This window comes from Chroicocephalus ridibundus, chromosome 8 (assembly GCF_963924245.1).
Source record: "Chroicocephalus ridibundus chromosome 8, bChrRid1.1, whole genome shotgun sequence".
NCBI classification, from domain to species: Eukaryota; Metazoa; Chordata; class Aves; order Charadriiformes; family Laridae; genus Chroicocephalus; species Chroicocephalus ridibundus.
Genome location: NC_086291.1, coordinates 4,510,821 through 4,530,413, shown reverse-complemented (window position 1 = coordinate 4,530,413; position 19,593 = coordinate 4,510,821). Strand labels below are relative to the sequence as shown.

At 40.2% G+C, this 19,593-nt stretch overlaps 1 protein-coding gene across 11 annotated transcripts in view; it reads left to right on the top strand.

The window, feature by feature from the left end:
- The window catches only part of FGGY (FGGY carbohydrate kinase domain containing), a 327,607-nt gene that overhangs the window by 249,902 nt on the left and 58,112 nt on the right, over positions 1-19,593 (top strand). For all 11 annotated transcript variants that reach the window (XM_063344960.1, XM_063344959.1, XM_063344961.1 and 8 more), the window contains 2 exons: positions 1,451-1,579; positions 6,498-6,601. In XM_063344960.1, the coding sequence (XP_063201030.1) occupies positions 1,451-1,579; positions 6,498-6,601 (233 nt within the window). The remainder of the gene's footprint in view (positions 1-1,450; positions 1,580-6,497; positions 6,602-19,593) is intronic.

Here is a 19,593-nt window from a genome sequence, read left to right as displayed (position 1 = left end):
CAGACAACTTTGTTTTACTGGTATTATTCTCCAATGTCTTAAAAAAACAGAAAGGTAATAAAAAAGTTCTCTTAAAGAGAAACGTCGTCCTCTCCAACTTATTGGGGAAAAAAATGCTAAAGATAGACCTCTTGAAAAAGCTAGCAAGACGTTTTGACTTTACGCTAAGAATTAATAAAATATAGACTTTTTTCCTGTGAGAAGGTAGCTTAATGTCATCACTTCCTTCTGTATAAGCTAAATGGTAAGGTTTACTTACTGGCCACAACATTTGCATATAAACCCAAAGTCAAGTGCAAAGGTTTGGGCTATAGATACTTGTTTTAAATTTCCATTATGAGATTCAGCCTGGCATTTCAGAGGCCGACGTGTGGCTCTCAACAGAATAGAAACTCTTGGAAAAACGAACACCGAGAAGCTGTGTGTGCCGTCTGGTCACAAAGTGCTCCATGCACTGCATCCGTCAGGAAGCAAGCACCTTCCTTAGAGCGAAGAACCAACATCAGTTACAGCAAAGACAAAGATCTAAGTGATATGTAAAATTGAAGACCTGTTTTCCACCTGTGAATTTAATATCGTAACCTTCTTTTCATCTAGCAGTAAGGTCATATAACTGTATTTCTAGAAGATTATGCTCATGGGCATTACGGTATTTCTGATACTGTTTGATATGCTATTCCTCTGCATTATTCTCTGTTGTGGAGAGTGTTTTACTTCCTTTCTACACATCAGAATGGAGACAAACGCAGATGGGACCTACCACCAGGCTCCCTGGTGACAGGACTGAGAAGGAAGGGTTGCATTGCTTGTGTTCAGGCTGACCATGATGTTCTTCATACTTCATAAGGCCAAGGCAGGCTCAAAACCGGATTGTTTAAGCCTGTGAGGAAATACAGCTGCAAATGGAGGAATTTGCTGCTTAAGCCAGTTTCTTTTTCAGAGTTTCTGTTACTATAGCCACCCTATTCTGAGTAGAAACTGCTGGAAAGGATGGAAATGGAAAAAAAAAATTGGTCCCTGCCTTGTGCAACAGGTGGAGTTTTCAGTTGCGGGCATGGGCTGAGCTGAGTCTGGTTCACATGCCCAGAGAATGGCTGCAGGCAGCCAAGTCAGTAACTACCACGAGAACTTGGGATTTCATATCTCTTGGAAAGATGCCAGGCAGAATTTAATTGCTTGTGGTGAAATCTTTCTCTGTGGCTAGATAGGACATTGAATACTTTTGAACTTTTGAATTGCTATGGGACAGCCTGATCTGGCATGCTTGTAGTTAATATACAGACAGATAATGAGATAGTTCTTAATCAGATAGAGTTCTTTGATGCACTTTTTTGTTTTATATATACCACACTAACTTGAGGGAGAGGAAGGGAGTTCTTGTAATAACATACACATTTGTTTTTCTGTTTAGTAAATTGACAGGTGTTTGGTTTTTCTTGTGTCTGCCCAGGAAACCACGTCTTGTCTCCTGGAGAGTCTGTTGGAAACGGTCTAACGCCAGAAGCTGCCAAAGATCTGGGTCTCCCTGCAGGGATTGCAGTAGCAGCGTCTCTCATTGATGCACATGCTGGAGGACTAGGTACTCAGTCATGTATTTACTATTCTTGGAAACAGGAATGTATGGAATTAATTTTAGAAAACCATTTTTCTCACAGCCTGTTTTGTATCCAGCAATTCGCTCTGATGCTATTTTTATGAAATAGCAGAACTAAAATAAAAAACCCATTACAATAACTGCTAATATTGAATATCTGTTTATAGAAAGGGTCTATCACTGTTTATTTCTTTTCAGCTGGATTTCCAAATTGTGTATTAACTTCTCCTAGTTCCACTTCGAACTGAAACACCATTGTGCTGGCATGCCAGCGTGCTGAGAGTTTGCATCTTCTGTTGCTCAAAACTTTAGGGATAGGCAAGAAAAATAAAAAATGAACATTCTAAAGGAGAAGTCTCATGTCTGAGGCTTGTTCATAGTTAGTCTTCCTTCTTGATTTTACGAGCGATTCGTGCTTCGTTTAAATAATGCGATAGAGACTTTTTCAGGTACATTTGTGCTAGCACAATGTGGGATACATACCAAGACCGCTGCTTTTGGTCTAGGGGGTTAGAATATGTAAACACTGTGTGTCTAAACTAGCAAACAAGGGTAGAGGGGAAACTGTTCACTGCACGGCATTCCCCTTCTGCGACTTTGAACTTTTTATCCATAACTGGAGTGGGAGGCCTGATGCTTAGTTTTTTTTCTTTTCCAGCACAATATTCTGATGTGCCCAGTTTCGACTGTGTTGAAAAATATTTGGTTAGGCTCAGTGGCTTCATTTTCTTACTACGCTGTTTGGCCTTATCACAATACGGTCAATAACAAAGTGATTCAATGTAACTTTTTCAGCAGGAAATTGAGGTTTTTTTAGTTTGATAGGTTAGAAAAAAGCCTCACCTCAGAAAGTTTCAGTGTTATCGAAACAGTACTGTTCAATGGAAATCTATTGCTCATCAGAGTATTTTTCTCTAGATCTAAGTGAAATATGATTAGCTGCTAAAGTACCAGTGCGGTGTTTTGTATCTATCTCATTTATTCTTCTAGAAGTTGTGGCCGGGAACTTTTTAAATGTTTAAGTCCACTTACTTTGCTTCTGATATCTGTTTCTGATAAGCTTAAGTAATCATGTAGATTGCTTTTCTTATTACCTCAGAAGGATTAGATACAGATCCAGCTGCAAAAAGGAAGCCTGAGTTTCAGCGTCATAGTTACAGATGTGTTGTGTCCCTACTATTGTGACTTACCTAAAAATCTGTTTGTGTCAATTACTATCCTAATTGCATAAAAATGTGTTTAAAATCTGTGCCCTGGCAGTTTTTTGTTCTTGAAAAGGATGTAATAATAAGCTGAGCTGAAATAATGAAGTTGCTGAAAAACTGGATTGTCACAGGGCATGTGAAAATGACACTGGAGGGTCCTCATTTAATTGGCATCATTATGCGAGTACTGGATTCAGAGCACAAAAAGTGTGCCCAGTAAATTTCATGTGCTGAAATCAATGAACTGAATTTAAAAAATAATAGAGAGCAACTGTCTGTTCATTCGCTATAGACTTCTGTAAAGAAACCCTAACATTAGAAACATACAGTTGCTGGCACCCAGCAGAGTAAAACTTCAGCGGATAGAGACAGTCTGCTTACGCTAGTTCTGTTGATCAGAATATGTTTTCCCAGATGGCACCACAAACACTAGCAGACTACTGAAATCATTGCCAGGAGAAAAAAAAATAATGTATAGGTTGTTGTTAGAGAGGGAGAGACGCATTACAGAGGGAAGAGTCGGTAACGCCACAGGAGAACCTGCGTGCTAATCACACGGTATCTGAGTAGAGTCTGGGAGAAGAGGAGGGATTTAAGATGCAACTCATCCGTCTTGAATCTGGGAAGGGTAATAAACAGGTGGGGAAACTAGCAGGAAAAAAAACAGTAAAAAGGAAAAGATTTGGATAGCAAAAGGGACAGCAGGAGCAAAAGGAGAGCTGGAGAGTGCAAATGCACGTAAAGAGAATGGTGTGGCTACATCTCAAATACTGAATAGCTCTCTTTTATCCATCGCCATTAATAAAAATAACCTAAATCTAGTTTAGTTTAAACCTAGTCTAGTTTAATCTACAGTGTGTAGAATACAGAGCTGAAAATCCTGAAGGAAAAACAGAAAAGCAAAAGGAGAACACAGATGAGAGAGCTAAGAAGTGAAACTGTGTTCTAATTAAAAGATATTAAGGACAGCAATGCACTAAAGCATATTAATCTTCTAATGTTGATAGAAGAGGCACAGAAGAAAAGAAAATAGAGACGAGATATTTGAAACAGAATTAAAACATGAAAACAGTGGAAATAAATAGTTCTTGTAGTTGATGTAAAACTTCTGTTTTGAAAAGGTGCTGATGTGTGTTTTAGTGCTTACTCTGCTGTGATCTGTGTTGAAATATTGAGGCTTACAATTTGTTTGAAGGATATGACTTGTATATTGGTAAGCATTAGATTAGTTTGTGAGACAACAACATCCAGTGGGTGTCATTATTCTTATTCTTGAACACAGTCTGCTGGTTGTTTTGAAAATAATCGGTAACAGCAGAGTAACGGAAAGGGCTCTTTTGTATCCTGGAGGCTAAACCAAAATGACATGGTGGACATCTTGTTTTCAGTGTTAATAACTTCTGACACACTGTTCAGATCTGCTTTTGGCTGGAAATAAGGTGTGTTTTTGCTGGACAGGTTCCTGAAGTTTATGAAGGCTTCAAAGTTTTGAGTAAAATAAGGTAAAGAATTATGTAATGCGTATGTGTGTGGAGGTCATCTGTGACTCCTGAATCAGTCCATCTGATACCTATTATGGAAAAGTAAAAATCTGAAAGCCAAGTAGTTATGTCTTACATTTTGACCTACTGTATCAATTTAAAAGAGCCTACGGATACAAATGCGACTATGGGAGGCCAGTCTTTTGTGACTGGCCTCATAAAAATAATGTTTATTTTGCACCTTTAAAAAGACGTCAGCTTTGTTTCAGCAAAAGTAATAATTTATTATACAGTATCTAAAATAGTTTGTCACTAAAATGTGGAAGAGATCCAAAAGGATGCAAGCTAAGCATTGCCTGCTTTTCTAAAATCTCTCCTACAGTTTGTGTGGTATTTGCACAGACTTCTTGTTCTCAGTCTCGCTTGAGAATCTTCAAAAGATTTTGAGTCTGTCTCAGAGTATGAAAAATTCCAACTAAGTTAAAGGTGAATGTGACTTATAACAGCAATTAAATTCTTTTTAGTGAATAAAATATCTAAGCTTTCATTGTTAGGAGAATGTTCCAGACTTATTTGCTGTCTGACTCCAATTAATCACAAATAGGAAGACTCTAGCAACTCTAAACACTAGTAAAGCCACTGAGAAAATCCCACTGATTTCAAAAAGGCCCAGAATGCCTATTTTGCAGAATGCATGTTTTCTTAGTGATTGAAAAGTATCTAAACACGAGACTCTTCAATTTTGTATTGTTTGTGAAAATACATTTGCAACATATGTGGACAATTCAGTTTAATAGATTTGTTCCCTCTGAAGTGTGAACAATATTTTTAACTCCTTTAAGAAATTCTAACACAATGTACGGGAAATTGCCTTTTAGACAACCCTATCCAAAATTCTTAACATGAACTCATGCGTGTCTGTGTTTGAGCAGGGAAAAATAAAGCATAAGAGGGAGAAACCATACTTTTAGCTTTCTGTTGTTCCCTACAAATAAACTCTGTGTATGAAAGCGATGCTATTACATAGTTACAAGCCAGCTAGGATAAAGGGACATAAGGACAGATTTTTGAAGACTGTAAAACTTCAGCCCTTAATTTTCTGATTATTTAGATAACTTCCAACCGTGGTAATACCATCATAACCATGGCAATCACGGTAATACACACCCCGACAGACCAATTTGAATCTTGCAGTGGTGACCTAAACAAGAAGGTGTTATTGAAATGTGGCATCTTTTACGATGTCCAGCAAATGCTTTCCTGATGCTTCTACAGTGAGGAGAAACATTATTCTTTTTCAGCAGGATGGGCAAACTGGTCATCTGCAATGTGCAGTCTGGTGACCAGTTTGCCAGTTGAAAAGCAATGTTCAAGAAAAAAAAAAGACAAACAAAAGGATATTACTTGTTGGGCTACTGGGTTTTGCTGGGTGCAGCACAACGTGATGCAAGAATGCAGCTCAGGAGAGGAGGAGGAGAGGGCAGAATTTCCACTTTAGCCTCCCCTTACGTGAATTAAGCACGATGTGATGCATGCTGAAGCTTGGCTGTAAGCCTGCCACTTCTGTAAGCAAGCTCCTGGCTCCTCTCTGGCATCTCCTGGGCGTATGTTTCTGCTGCAGGCTGAGTGCTTGCTGAGTTTGTCCTCTGTCCTGTCCTGTCCTGTCCTGCACGCAGAGGCTCCTCAGAGCCAAGCGCAGTTCCTCTAAGGGAAGTTTTCTTCCTTTACATGGTTCTGTCTGACGTGGACAGAACAGCAGCGGCAGTCAAGACAACAAAACTGGCAGCCTTCCAGTCTCCTGCCAAGTTACCCTTTTCTCCAACTCATCCTCTGACAAAACACATCATACAGTGTATGCCTGATAAACTGTGAACAAATAAACATATCTGCAGTCTGCCTTTCACAACAGGGCAGTCTTTTATTCTGCACGTTAGTGTACTACCTAAAAGAATAAAGGTCAGGTTGTAGTCAATATAACATTTAAAAATTACGATGATAAACATGAGCATAGAAGAAATCATCTTGTGTCCTTAGGTATCTAGAATAAAAATAAATTTTAATATCTGACTTGATAAAATAACTTTGTTTATTGACTAGGTAGACTAATATATGGCAGTGGTGTAAGATACTCAGCACTTACTTGTGTGCGGAAAAGCTCTGTTTTGTGAGAGTTGGCTTGCTCTTCTTTAAAATGGAATTTTAATTTTATTTTAATAGGAGTAATTGGAGCAGATGTGAAAGGACATAACCTGCCATGTGAGAACCAGCCAATTACATCCCGTGTTGCTATGATCTGTGGAACATCTTCATGCCACATGGGGGTAGGTTGTATGCGCAGTCCTAATTTGTAGAGAATATACTAACTAGTGTTTTTGAAGGGAAAAATGACCTTTGTCCTTCCCACCCTTTTCTTTTTCCTTGAATTTTTTCTGGTAACTCCATCTTTACCTTTGGATATTAATTATATATTACCATGCTTTTGCTATTAAGCAAGAACCTTAATAGTAGCAGAAATCAATACTGAAAAATGACATGGAAAGTAAAAACCATGATGCTAGAGTGGCTTAAAGAGCAACCTGAAATCTGAGCCAAAGACTCTGAGCTTGAGTTATCCGTGACAAGCCTGGCACTAATGTGTTACAGAATAGTGTCTTTGGAGAAGGAGTGCTTGTCTTCAGTCACAGCCCTTCTCCCCCACCTCTTCACTTAATCAATATAAATCCTTCTACCTCTGAAAGTTGCCATGATGTATAGAATTATGATACGTATCATGACTAAAAAGAAAGAAAAACCCCGATAAGCAATTTTCACTTTGCTAATTTTTCTCAGTGAATTAATACAAAAGCTTTTTCTGAGATTGCAATTAAAATTTAGTGTCTGCTTTTGAAATTTATACCTTTTTAAAATGTATGAGTCTGAAAGCATTCCATTTAGATAAGTACCCTTTTCTGCCACATTTTTTATTTAAAACTAATTTTGGTCTTAAATTTAGACTGACTATAATTTGGATTTTTCCTAAACGAGCAAATGGCAACTGGAGTGCTAGAGGTTTTTAGGGAGGACTAACATGCTTCATGGAGAGTGATCTCCAGTAGAGAAAAAGAAAGGAAGCTGATAATAAAATGTCAGGCTTAAGAGTAAGTTGCATTGTCATTGTAGTAACACCATGAATACGTGGTGATCTTGAGCATGAATAAACGGTGATTCTGTCATATGGATTGTAGTTCAACAAAGCATTTAAGCACATGATTGAATTTAAAGATGTGAATAATCCCAGTATTGTGAAGCAGAGCATTTAACAAAAGCTTAAATCCTGTAGACGAATTGGAATATATGTGGATTCCTTCCTAAACAAGAGTTTCAAATCTCAAACTCCACCAATCTTAGCTTACTCTGTCTCTGAAAAATTACATTGGTATCTCTTTGTCTATCACAGGGCAGGTAGGGCACCCTGCAAATACCAGCTCTGGGGGAAGAAGTCACCCTTCGAGCCTGCCACTACTTGTATTATTTCCATTTTGTTGATGGAGATATATATCTGCCCTTTCAGAAGAAGCTGTTTGTGTGAACTCTTCCTAACCTGTTTCATTTAGCTGAGTTAGTTTAAATCGTTAAAATGAGTTGGGTCAATAGCGACATAATACTGGACCAAAATGAGCTGAGGAGCTCTCAGACAGTTTCCCCAAAAGGTCTAAGGGCAATGTTGAGCGGCTGGAAATGGGCCAGCTGGCTCTAACTTATTCCTTTAGTATAAGCAGCCCTGTAGGAGGACACATGTGTGGTTATTTATTAATTTTTAATATATGTGTATTGGTAAGTTTTAATGTAGGCCCAGTTCACAACTACAGTTTGTTTTGCTCCCCGAACTAGAGCAGTATAAACACTTTAATGGCACTTTTTGTGTGCGTACTCCACAGCCATAAGAGATGTGGCTCCATTAAATATGCTAATGTAACAAAAGTGACATGATGAGGTCCACGTTGATGTTAATCAATGCTCTGCCATTAAAGCAATCCCACAGTCATACACAGACTGCACACCATAGGCCAGGTAGGAACCTTTTAAGGCTCTTAATCACTGGAGTGCAAACTCGGGAATAGATGCTTGTGCAGTTTTTGGCTAGATTTAAGTAGATTTTTATTTAATGTAACTACTCAGCATTTTATAATCATTTCCTTAACTGCCTTCCTTCACTCATCTGTTCAGAGGTATAACAATCTCTAGCCAGCAGACAATAAGCAAATTCTAAACTTCTCTGGATTTAATCTGTGAAAGGACTTTGTTTTACTGTTCTTTTATCTGTTACCTGCATAGAGTGCATGAAGTGAATATAGAGCACACAGAGCAGTTGTATTTGTGTTTTAATGAGACCTATATGCAGCTGCATTTGGCTGAAATTAGCTGTTCCTTTTTTTAATTAGGGCTATAAAATGAAAGTATATTATACTTGTGTTTTGATAGAAATATATATTTTCTCTCTCCCTGTGCACCAAGGGACCCTCAGGGCTACAGAGATTAATCATCGAGTTTAATTTAATGCAGTGGGAGAGAGACCTGTGTGGTCAGGCGGGCATTAAAAAGTGCCTTTGATCTGCCTCAGGTGCACTGAGCCCCAGTGAGCCAGCAACAATAATACCTTTGTGAGATGATCAGAGACAAGAGAGGGAGAAAATGGCCTGTGTGGAAACTCAAGGCCGTCCTTTGTTGTGGTTCTGGCAAACGAAAGAGCCAACTGTCAGGAGAAATTCAGAAAACAGAAAGCAGGGTGAAAGTACGGTTGGATTTCTTTCAAGGGATCGTAACAGGAAACTGTTCAAAATCATCTGCTGTGCCTTTCTTTCTTCCCCCCCTTCCTCCTCTTTTGGTGGGGGCAGGGGTACTACAGTTGGTGTATGTGCGTTGGTACAGTATTTCCATTCTCTAGACCGAATACTCCGTGAGTCACAGAAGCAGGTATTGCTTGAACGCAGCATTTACTTTAAACTTCAAGAGAAACTGCTCCATGACCCAGTTTTCATTACCTCAAGGACTCTAGAGATCTTGAACAAAAGACTTCGCTAATCATGCCTTTGATATTTTAGAAAGTACAAATGTAGAACCTAATTTTACTCATGGCTATAATAGTTTAATTTGTGGTAGAACTGCCATTTTTAAGTGAGGATACGCTTTTGGAATTAACCACTGACAGTTTGGAGTAATCAGACGCACACAAAGCATTTTGTGTTTCTGTTGAGATACTCAAATAGCTCATGAGAGAAGCAAAAAGCACGTTGTAATTAGGTTACTGATCCAAGTCCAGGTCTGAGTTGGTAGTTGCCGAAAGTCCCTGCTACCTCAGGGCTCATCCATTATCCATGAGGAGAAAGAAAAGAAAAGATGGTTTTCTGAATATTTTTGGACAGTTATTCATTTTACACGATTCTCTGCTGCCTCTTTTGCCCTAGCAAAAATCATTGGCAGAATCTGCAATTGGAATGGCAAATAAGCTGTCCTTTTACTTGTGAAGGATTGTCCCTTTGTTTAGAGCTGAGATTCATTTGCTGCGGCTTTGATCTGTCTGTGCAGCGCAGGTGTCTCAAGTGACGGAGACTCGGTGGGGGACTTTTCTGAGTGGGCTGCTGCATGTCATCGTGCTTTGCAGACAGGCTCTCTAAGCTCCAGCACCCACATTTAAGTTTTGGAACTTTGAGGAGACTTTCCTTCTGTAGCCATGGCGACTACACAAAATCTGTGAATAGTTTTTCACAGTAAAATAGCAGCAGGTTTGAGGCATTGAAATAGGAGCTTGCATGTTATTCCTAACTAGTAGTTTGCATGGGTCTAACAGACATGCCCTAACTTCTGGGAATAAGGTAATTGGTTCTCCTAAAAGCCTGTCTTCCTGCCAGCGTCTTAAGGGTTTTATGGGATATTTTAAAGGTTTCAAAAATCCTTTGTTTTCTTATGAAACCTTTATGTGATTGGGGGAATTTCAGGTAAGAGATCTGTATTATCTTGTCCCAGTCCTGAACGCAGGCATGTTTGCCCTTTTGCAGATGTGTAAAACCACCGAGAATTGATTTAACTCTCGGGTGCCAGTTACCAAACAGCAAAACCGTCACATGAACAAGCAGTGTGACATGGTACTTGTACACAGAAGTTTCCTAGTGTTCTTTGGAGCAAGTGATCTAGCAGAACTGCTGCTTCTTTCTGGTAGATAAATCTTGCAGTTTCCCATACCTGATATCAGCATAGCACTCTTCTTATGGGTACTAAAGTCACGTAATAAAACTTTTTTTTTTTTCCCCCTCAAAATGTTTCATTAGACTGTAAGGCTTTTGTCAAAGAGACTACAGGTTTGAGTAAATTTATGTGACACCTCGCAGACTGGGACCAGACTGGGACTAGTTTTTCATAGCCGGAGGTCGTGAAAGGAATTTGAAGTAATTTAAAATGGTAAGCAGAAATAAATGATAGTTCTGGAATGGGAATATTGAGAGTGCTGAGGGTTATTGGAGGCACTAGGGGATAGTGCCTCTTCTCTCTGACTGGGACTTTTATGGAGGAGAAGGAGGATGTGCATGCAGAGCTGCAAGATTCAGAAATATTGAAGACATTGTGAGGGAGGGCAGGGATGCTCTTTTGCAACACTCCATCTTCTCTTTTGTTGTCTGCAGTATGGGGTCCTTGCTAATCCTGTATGTGTACAGGATGTGTGCTATTTATGCATAATGAATAAAGTAGGAGAGATCCAAATCAAATAGCCTTGTTCATCAAATGTGTATAAACTCTCATTTCTGCCTATTTTGTGGTGAATTAGGCTCTCTTAGAGATCAGCGTTCTGCTTTGCACTTGTCCCAGAACAGTTGTTCCATTATGAAAATATTTGTCATTCTTGCTCTAACACCTTTTCGGATTCACAGCTGAAGGAAGTAGGCAGAGCAGCTTCTGATGGGAACATTGTCTGGCTTGATTTCAGCTTACTGAGGCTGGGGAGTGGGGGCGCGAATTTGCTGGCATTTGGAGTCCCAAATAGACAAGGTTTGTGTTCCTTCCTATCCAGAGTCTCTGATATTTTTTTCCATCTTCATTTGTTTGTGTGGTCTGTGTGCTTCTTCAGTCATTCCTTCTTCTTTATCAGCTTTCTGTACTCAAAACTTCTTTTTTGGGATTGACAGGGAATCTTTTCAGGTTTAGATGGAGTCTCTTCCTTTGCATCTGTTTTTGTTACTGCTCTGACGCTTGTCATTGGGAACTGACTCACCTGGCTTGGTGCGCAGTTCTTTTCCCCGGGTGATAATGTGTATGTGGTTTGAAGCTTATAATTTAGTCATTTTTTAAATTGGAGAGGCACAAGTAATTTATTTTCTGTCTTTTCAGATTTACTACATGATCTAAAAGACAGAGCTTGAGCAACTACACGAACAGCAAAATGGGCAGATCAGATCGTTTTTCTGTCCCAGTGTTTACTATGAATTATTTCAGGAAGAATATCCCATACTCTCTTTTACCAAGCCTGACTAGTCTTTGACTGTTCTCTGCTAAAGGAACTTCAGCCCAATTTGCTTATTCTAAATTTGTTCATTTGATTCTCGTGATGACTGGCAAACACAATAGAGCTTCTTTGCTCCACAATATCCGCCCAAGCTGCCAGCTTTGTTCACACAAATAGAGTGTAAAGCACGTTTCCACCCCCAAAGCATGCACAGTACGTGTCCTTTGCAGTACATCCTGGAGTGGAGACTGCAGAGACATGCTGGCTCAAAGTGTTCTCAGAGCCTGAGCTCTGTAATCTCGGTGGGAGCCAGACCAGCAAGTGGATTCAGTATATTTTGGCTCTGATACGAGAGTCTCCTCTTCAGAACATGCCACGTTGTTAAAGCAGCAGACTTTTGAGTGATTACTACACAGGGACTCCTCAGCTGCTTGAAATCATCTGTGACGAGGGGAAAACTTGCGGGGACTAAATAGGCTGGTACTTGCGTTGCCAGCTATATTTAATCTAGTGGGATGGCACTAGGCAACGTGTTTCGGGAGAGCGAGTCGGAGGACTGCGTGCAGCACTTCAGCCTCGCACTCTTCAGTCACTGCTGCACATGCATCCCTGACGTGAAACGTGCAGGCTCCGAGGGGACAGGGCCAGAAGCCCAGGGCAACGTGTCCCAGTGCCAACTGGCCCTGACCCAGGGTTTAGCAAAGGCAGCAATTTGTCCTTCTCCTGACCAGGGGAAAGGGGCTGGGTTTGGGAGGGTCAGGCCAGTGGCGAGAAGGGGGAGGAATGCAGTAGGAAAAAAAGGAAAAAACAAAAGCAAACCTATTGAAGCTAGGTTGCCCCAGCTAAGTTTTTGAAATGATCTGTGTGAGCTTTATGAAACTGATAAGCGCCTGCCCTCTTGGTTTTTTAATATTCTTCTCTTCTGTAAGGCCTGTTCTGCAGATGAGTCACAGAGCTAGTGTCTTTCAAATGGTAGAAATAAACTAGTATCGCAGGGACCTCTGCCTTGCTCTGTCCTCATTCAGTTCAGTTCTGCTGGCTTATATATTGCATTTGGCAGCAGTCACAGTGCTGACTTCCCAACTAATGAAGACGTTTTACATTCAGAGAGGGCTGCATCAAATGAAAACCACATTTTCTTCACGACTGTTGATACAGGTTGCCTGTCCTTAGTGCACACAGATTTAGCCTCAGAGGAAAAGGTCACAGAGTCTACTTAGGTGCCTTTTCAGCCCATGGCCTTAGAAGGGTTATATGTCCATAAAATTGCCGCCTCCTTCTACTTGTCCCTCAAAGAAGTCCTCCACACCCTTTTTTAATGAGACTGTCTCGTTCTGTGTTCTAGCATCCTCGGTTTGAAAAAGAAACAAACAAAACTGTAATATCCCCTTTGCTGGCATTAATTTGATATTGTATGCTTTGTTTGCTTTGTTTTGTTTTTAAAAGGCGAGAAGTAAAATATTTCTGCTAGCAGGGTATATAAAAGACTGTTGCTTTTCTGACCTCCTTATTATATTAATAAAAGCTAGGAAGACTTCAGTAGTGGTGGGAGATCATGTGCAGGCAGCCTCCAAAACCCAAAGCACTTACTTGCAGAACTAGTAAACCACAAAGCTTAAGATCTTGAAATGTAAATAGGAAGTTGGAGAGTTTACTTTAGAGCCAGCAGTGGTGAGTCTGTATAATGTTTATTTCTGCTTGCCTCCCAGCCTTTCCTAAAGCTTGGCAGAGATGAAAGGGAGGCTTTCTCAGTAAATGAGTTATTAAAAGTTTTTCTTATGAGCAAGATTCCTTTGTTCCTGGCCTGAGATAATTCAAAGCTCAGGTATGCCTTAGTGACTGGGAGAAGGGAACTTTCCTATTCAGTGTGTGCCCATCAGAGACATCCAGGTTTCGCACCCCATCGCTTTGCTGGTAATCGACCTGTTCAGGGGAATGTAGCTGAAAGCAATGAGGTCTCTGCTGTATACAAGCTAGATAAAGCTTAGTAATATGTCCAGAAAACTCTGCAGTCAGCTCTCCTTCCCTTTTGTGAACAGATCGCTTGAGTTCAAAGACTCAAAGAATAGATGTGGACAGAGCGAACGCTTTGAAAAATATTGTGCTTGGAGACTACATGAAGGATGATATTCTAGAGACGTCTCACTGACAGCAGTGAAAACGCTTGCTTTGAAAATGCCAATAGACACAATGGTTTCCATACTGCGGTTCACTGCACGCTACCCTGTGTGACACAGAGCCATGGACGAGGGCGTCGGGTTTGTAATACCGTTCTGCAGTGTCTTCCCTTTGGTTGTCTTGGGGTTCTTTGCAACAGTGAATGAATGGGATAAGAGAGTAGGAACCGTTATTCCAGTTATATTAGGTGGGAGACTGAGGCATTTCATAGTGTTGTAAGTTGTTAATTGTTATGTCTTTACTTTTACAAACCACACCAATGCAGTGCTTTGGGAGCGTATGGCATCCGACTTGGAAATTTTGCCTTGTACGTTGCAAAGTTCTTCTGTGTTCTGAATTGAGAGCATTTACACACTACAGACAATAGTGTATTGCACTGTATGGTAAACAACATGTAAACCAGAGATCTGTTTTCTTCCTTCCTTGGATTTTCTATTCTTTTTGATGTGAGCACAATGGATATAAAGGCTTATGTTGGGCTTCCTCCAGGTCTGACTGCAAACAGGGCTCCTCTCCTCTTCCTCACTCTGTTTTGCCATAGAAAGAGTTAGCAAGAGAGACGGAGCTTCATTGATGTTCATGTCGTATAGCATCACTCCATTGTAGGAGACAGGATAAAGCAACTTCATGTTGATTCGATCTTTATGTATCGTCATTCTCGTTTTTGTTCACGAATGTCCATCAGCAGCAGTGGCCCTTCATTGGAACAGAAGATTTTTGTCTTTCCTTTTCTATATTCTTCAAAGTGATGATATCAGATTTGACAGGTACAACACTCTCATCAATGCTACAAACTAACCAATTCTGATTGCTCCTCTCTAGACCCAGAAGAATGTATTGGCCTGAAGCACAGTCTTGAGCAAACCCAAGTGTCTTCCTGGAGTGCTCTGTTGTGAGGAGAGCTGGATAGGGGATTTCTCTCAGATCACAAGCATATTTATGTATTAATGAATGGCTTTTCCAGATCCGTTGTTTATCTTGGTTTTGTGAGCAGGCATGAATTTATTAAACAGCCTGCTTATTCTGTGTGTCTAGATCTCACGGTGAACAAAAAGGACTCCTATTTATGCTCCTATTCTTACAAGAACTTAACTGAACTGTAAAAGAATAACTAACATACAAATGAAATTAGATATGATAAGGGATGTCCTTGGTTATCAGTTAGGTTGTTTCTGGGCCCTGAAAGAATTAAATAGAATTTTCAAGGGAATAGAATAATTGTATGAAAAACAATTCAATAGTTTTCTGTTAGATTTAAAATTTTGGAATTAGCCGTATTTGCAATGAGTAGTGTGGATTTTGGAGTCAAAATCCCAGATTTTGTTTAGCGTTGCTGGTTTGCTGTGTGATCCTGTCAGACTGTTGCCTTTCCTTAGTTTACCCACTTGCAATATGAGCATGAAACTGAACCTGTGCAGAGAGAGATCTTCGTAATGAACAGTGTGATGTGCGAGTGCTGGGTATTAGGGACTATGTGGTCCAAGGGGATACAGATGCAGTGATATTTCTGAGTATCCTTTTTCCCTTTCTAACAGCAACAAATCCCCCAGGCAGGCAAAATTCATCAGTATTTGGGCAGCAGGCCTCTTACTAAAGCCTTTTTTCTCCATTTCCAATTTTATTCAGCCTCTCATGAATCGGTAGTTCTTCATCTAAGTTTCCTGTCGCTGCTCCAGCTGTGGGGAGGGGAAGATCGTAGATGGGGCAAGTTTTATTAGAGAGAAAGTAAATCTCTTCTCATATAATCATTCTGGAAGCAAAATGAGGAGCAGCCTTAGCTGCTGCTTTTCTCCCAGTCTCAGCCGGGAATCGCAGTTTATGCTGAGTTCATTGTTTATAAGTGTGGGTGAAGGCCTGAGGTCCTCTCTCAGTGTTTACTCTGACCTTGGGAGTTTGTCTCAGTAAGTAAGGGCTGAATAAACACCGAGTAAGGTTCTCAGGATTTGACCATTTAGTTATTCAAATGTTTAAAAATATGTTTAAAGTAGTGCGTGATAGTATATCCTATATAATGTAAATCTGCTTCCAGTAACTCTGGGGTATTGCAGAAGAAGATTTATTTTACCTGGAAGTATGATACTATTGTTGGTAGTGGCTTTCACTAATATAGAAGGAATACTTACCTAATGGCGAAAAGGGAAAATAAATTTCTAAAATGTACTGTATTATGCAATAAATAAATAAGAAAGGCCTTAAGGTATGTAGGAAGGGCATCCAAAGTAGATAAGTACACCAGAACTCATTTGAAAATATTTTGGTTTTACAAGATATTTCCCATTGATTGCAGTAAAAACTGCAGGTTTTGAAGAATAATTCTCCCCCATAAATAATAAGGTTAGGAATAATACCTACATGCAGCAAAACCCTTGAATTTCCTGTTTAAATGCCATGTCTGAGATTTCTTTCCCACCCTTGCCTTGAATTTCGGTCACATCAGCTACTAAGCTCCAAGGTCTTCAGGATTGTGTCAGCATCTGATAGAGTGAACTGACGGGCCTGGGGTTGTTAAGACTTGGACTCCCTAGCATGCGTATTAGAGAGAACTATGAAAATACTTTTTGAGAGAAGACAAGGATCTTATGATACAATCTCCAGGAAATGGTGAGACAGGATAGCTCACATCTTCCTGCAGTCGATGATTCTGCCATCAGCTCTTTGGGAAAACATCGGTGCTAGAAACCTCTTAGGGAGACCCTTTGTTCCTGTGCTGGCCCAGCATGTCCCACTGCTGTCTTCTAGCCACAGTGACAAGGACCAGGCACGCCTTGAATACACAAAGAGTTTGGCTGGGAGGCTTGGTGGGGTTTTCTGAGGTATCATTTGGAGGTAGAGTTGCTTTTGTATCCAGTGAGTGAGATGCAGCATCAACCAGTATTTGTGACACAGCTGTTCCGATGCACAGTTCCCAATCTTTCAGCTGGGATGAGGTTTTACTAGTCTTGTAAAATAAGATAGTGCTGCAAGTGGGGTCTGAGGCGTGTTTGTTTAGGAACCAGAACTGAAGTCGAAGGGCTGTGAGCTAAAGCAATATTTCTGAGACACTTAAAAATCTCCAACGTTCTTGTAAAAGACTTACACTGATCTACAAATCAGCGTGATAGTAAATTTCCAATGCACAAATGGAGCTGTTTATTGGGAGATTGCTAACATTCATGAAAAGTGTGTTTTGTTTGCAATGTCAGACAGTCACCTTTGAAGTCTCTAGTGTTGATTGGAAGTAAGAACAGAAATTTGCTTGAATCTCAACTCACTGGAGGCCGGGAAGACATTCTGGGGAAGAATTTCTGTATGTTTACCGTGTTCCTGTGCTCTTCCCTAAGCCATCTGTTACTGGCTATTGTTAACAACAGGTTAGCAGGCTATATGGATCTTCAGTTTGTCTTTTTGATTTTATTTTTTTTTAAACATTGAGAAGAACTTTCAGGAATTTAATTTACCATAGCAGCAAATTGTAGTGGTATAAAGTGAATATTTAAAATGGCCTACAGTTACTTGTCTGGGCTGGAAGATTTATAATTGTCATGTAAACTGGCATTTTGTGACAGAGAGTATCTATCATTGGAAGAGAAGTAAAAATAAATGGGTGGTATAAATTCTTCTAGCTCATTGGAGGCCCTATATCCCCAGTGAGCTATTGTTATGAGAGGCACAGAAGTAACTGCTGTGAGTCATGGAGCAACGTTGCTTTAGAAGGGTACATAATAGCATTTCAGCCGGGGACACAAGTAGAAGCTATGGCGTAACCAGACAACCTTTCAGTCCATTTATCAAAACACTTGTAGTTCCCATTTCAAGGGAGGCGACACAGTAAATATGAGCAAAAAGAAAAAGGTTAATCTGTATATCTGTATCCAGACATTTCACTAAATAAAACAATAAAATAAATCAAGGCAGAACTGCTAGTGCTTAAGTGCTTAGCAAAAAGCTTCTGAATCCCTCATGAATGTGGGCTTTTTTTTTTTCTATTTTGGATCTTGAAAACAATTTAACAGATTAAAGGTCTTTTTTGGCAATTTATGTAAGAAACCTTGACCTTTGGAAATACAAAGAAAAGGATGATATGCTACTGTCTGCCTGTTGTATACTTTCCCCAGCCGAAACATAAAATATACTTAGTGTTAATGGATACTGATAAAAGGCAGAAGTAAATGTATGTGAACATTCAAGCTTGGAACAGTCAAAATTCATCTAGTTTAAAGGTTTTGTTTCAAAGCTGAGCATTTGGTCAGGGTGCCTGATAATGAGACCTGATAAGGTATTTGAAGTTCTTGCATCTCTGATTTAGGCAGATGGGATGGTGAACATTGAATGAATCTGGAATGATTACCCATGAATTCATTCTTATTTAACTTCTTCCAGAGCTGAAACTCTCAAGTTGTCCCAGGCTTAGTTCCAAGTTTGCTTCCTGGAATAAACACAGGAGGTTAACCTCACACCCAAGGAATAAAAACTTACAGGGGTGCAAATTTTCTGTTGAGGACACCACTGTTGTTTTTCTCTGTCTGGGGAGAGCAAACCCAGGGACAGTTCTAGAGGCGGATGCTGTGCTTAGACTTCTCTCTGCTCCCGATAAGTCTCCTGGAGACTTACCTCGTATGTGACTCTGAATGACCTAACTGTTAATCTGAAATTACTCTCTGGACCTTCTTGGCTTCTCCTTGTACTGACACAGAAGCTGTTTGATCCACTTGCTCCAGCCCGTCTCTGAGGACGGTTCTCAGTTCTTGGGTCCAGTGTCTCAACCATCTGGCAGTTCCTCATACAACTCTTCTTTCTACAAAGAAAACAGCATCATTCTTCTGCAAAGAAAAAAGTACATCTGCACTTCTAACATCTTTTCTACCATCTTGGTCTTTTTGCCTGCTGCTCAAGTCAAGGGATGGATCTTATTGCTCAAATTTTCTGGTCATTGGTTTCAGTTTTACCTGAACAGTGTTCAGGACTTGCTTCTTTGTAACAGGAGTCTCCGGATCTAACTTCCAAGATGGTAGAGCTACCTAACGCCAAGCTGCCATTCTCTTCCATCACATGTAAGGCTAGTGACCCTGATTCATATGTATGACTCAGAGTTTTTTAGTGCTTCATGGGCGGATTATCCACATGAATGCAAACATGAGAATCTGCTGCTCACAGTGGGTCAGTAAAGTCATCACTCAACGCTAAGGAGAACACTGGCAGGGACCTACCGGCTCTCTGTTGATCTCATAAAAGGTTGAGAAGTTTGTGTCTATTCCAGAACACTGATTTTTATATTTCCTCTCTCTGCTTGTTTGTCTCACACAGTGGCTACAGGTAACATGGTTGGGTGATTACTTAACGCTCCTGATACCGATACCATTTAGCCATGCTCCTCTTCTAGCTTGTGCTGTTAAGTGGCAAACTTCCAAATGCTCATGTCCTATTACAGCTCCTATCTTCTGCAAAGAGCAGGCAAAATTCGGCAAACAATTGAAACGTGACTTGAACACATTGTTCAGATGCGGCCCTCTCAGCTTCTATGGCCAGGGTTCTTCTGGGTGAAGATAAGATGAGGTGAATGAGAGATGCATTGCATCTCCTAACACTTTTTTGCACTTCTTGTACATCGTCTGCTTTTAACCAGTGGATCGTGGATCATGCGTTTGTGGTATCTCTAATCCTCCTCACAACTCCTTTATTATG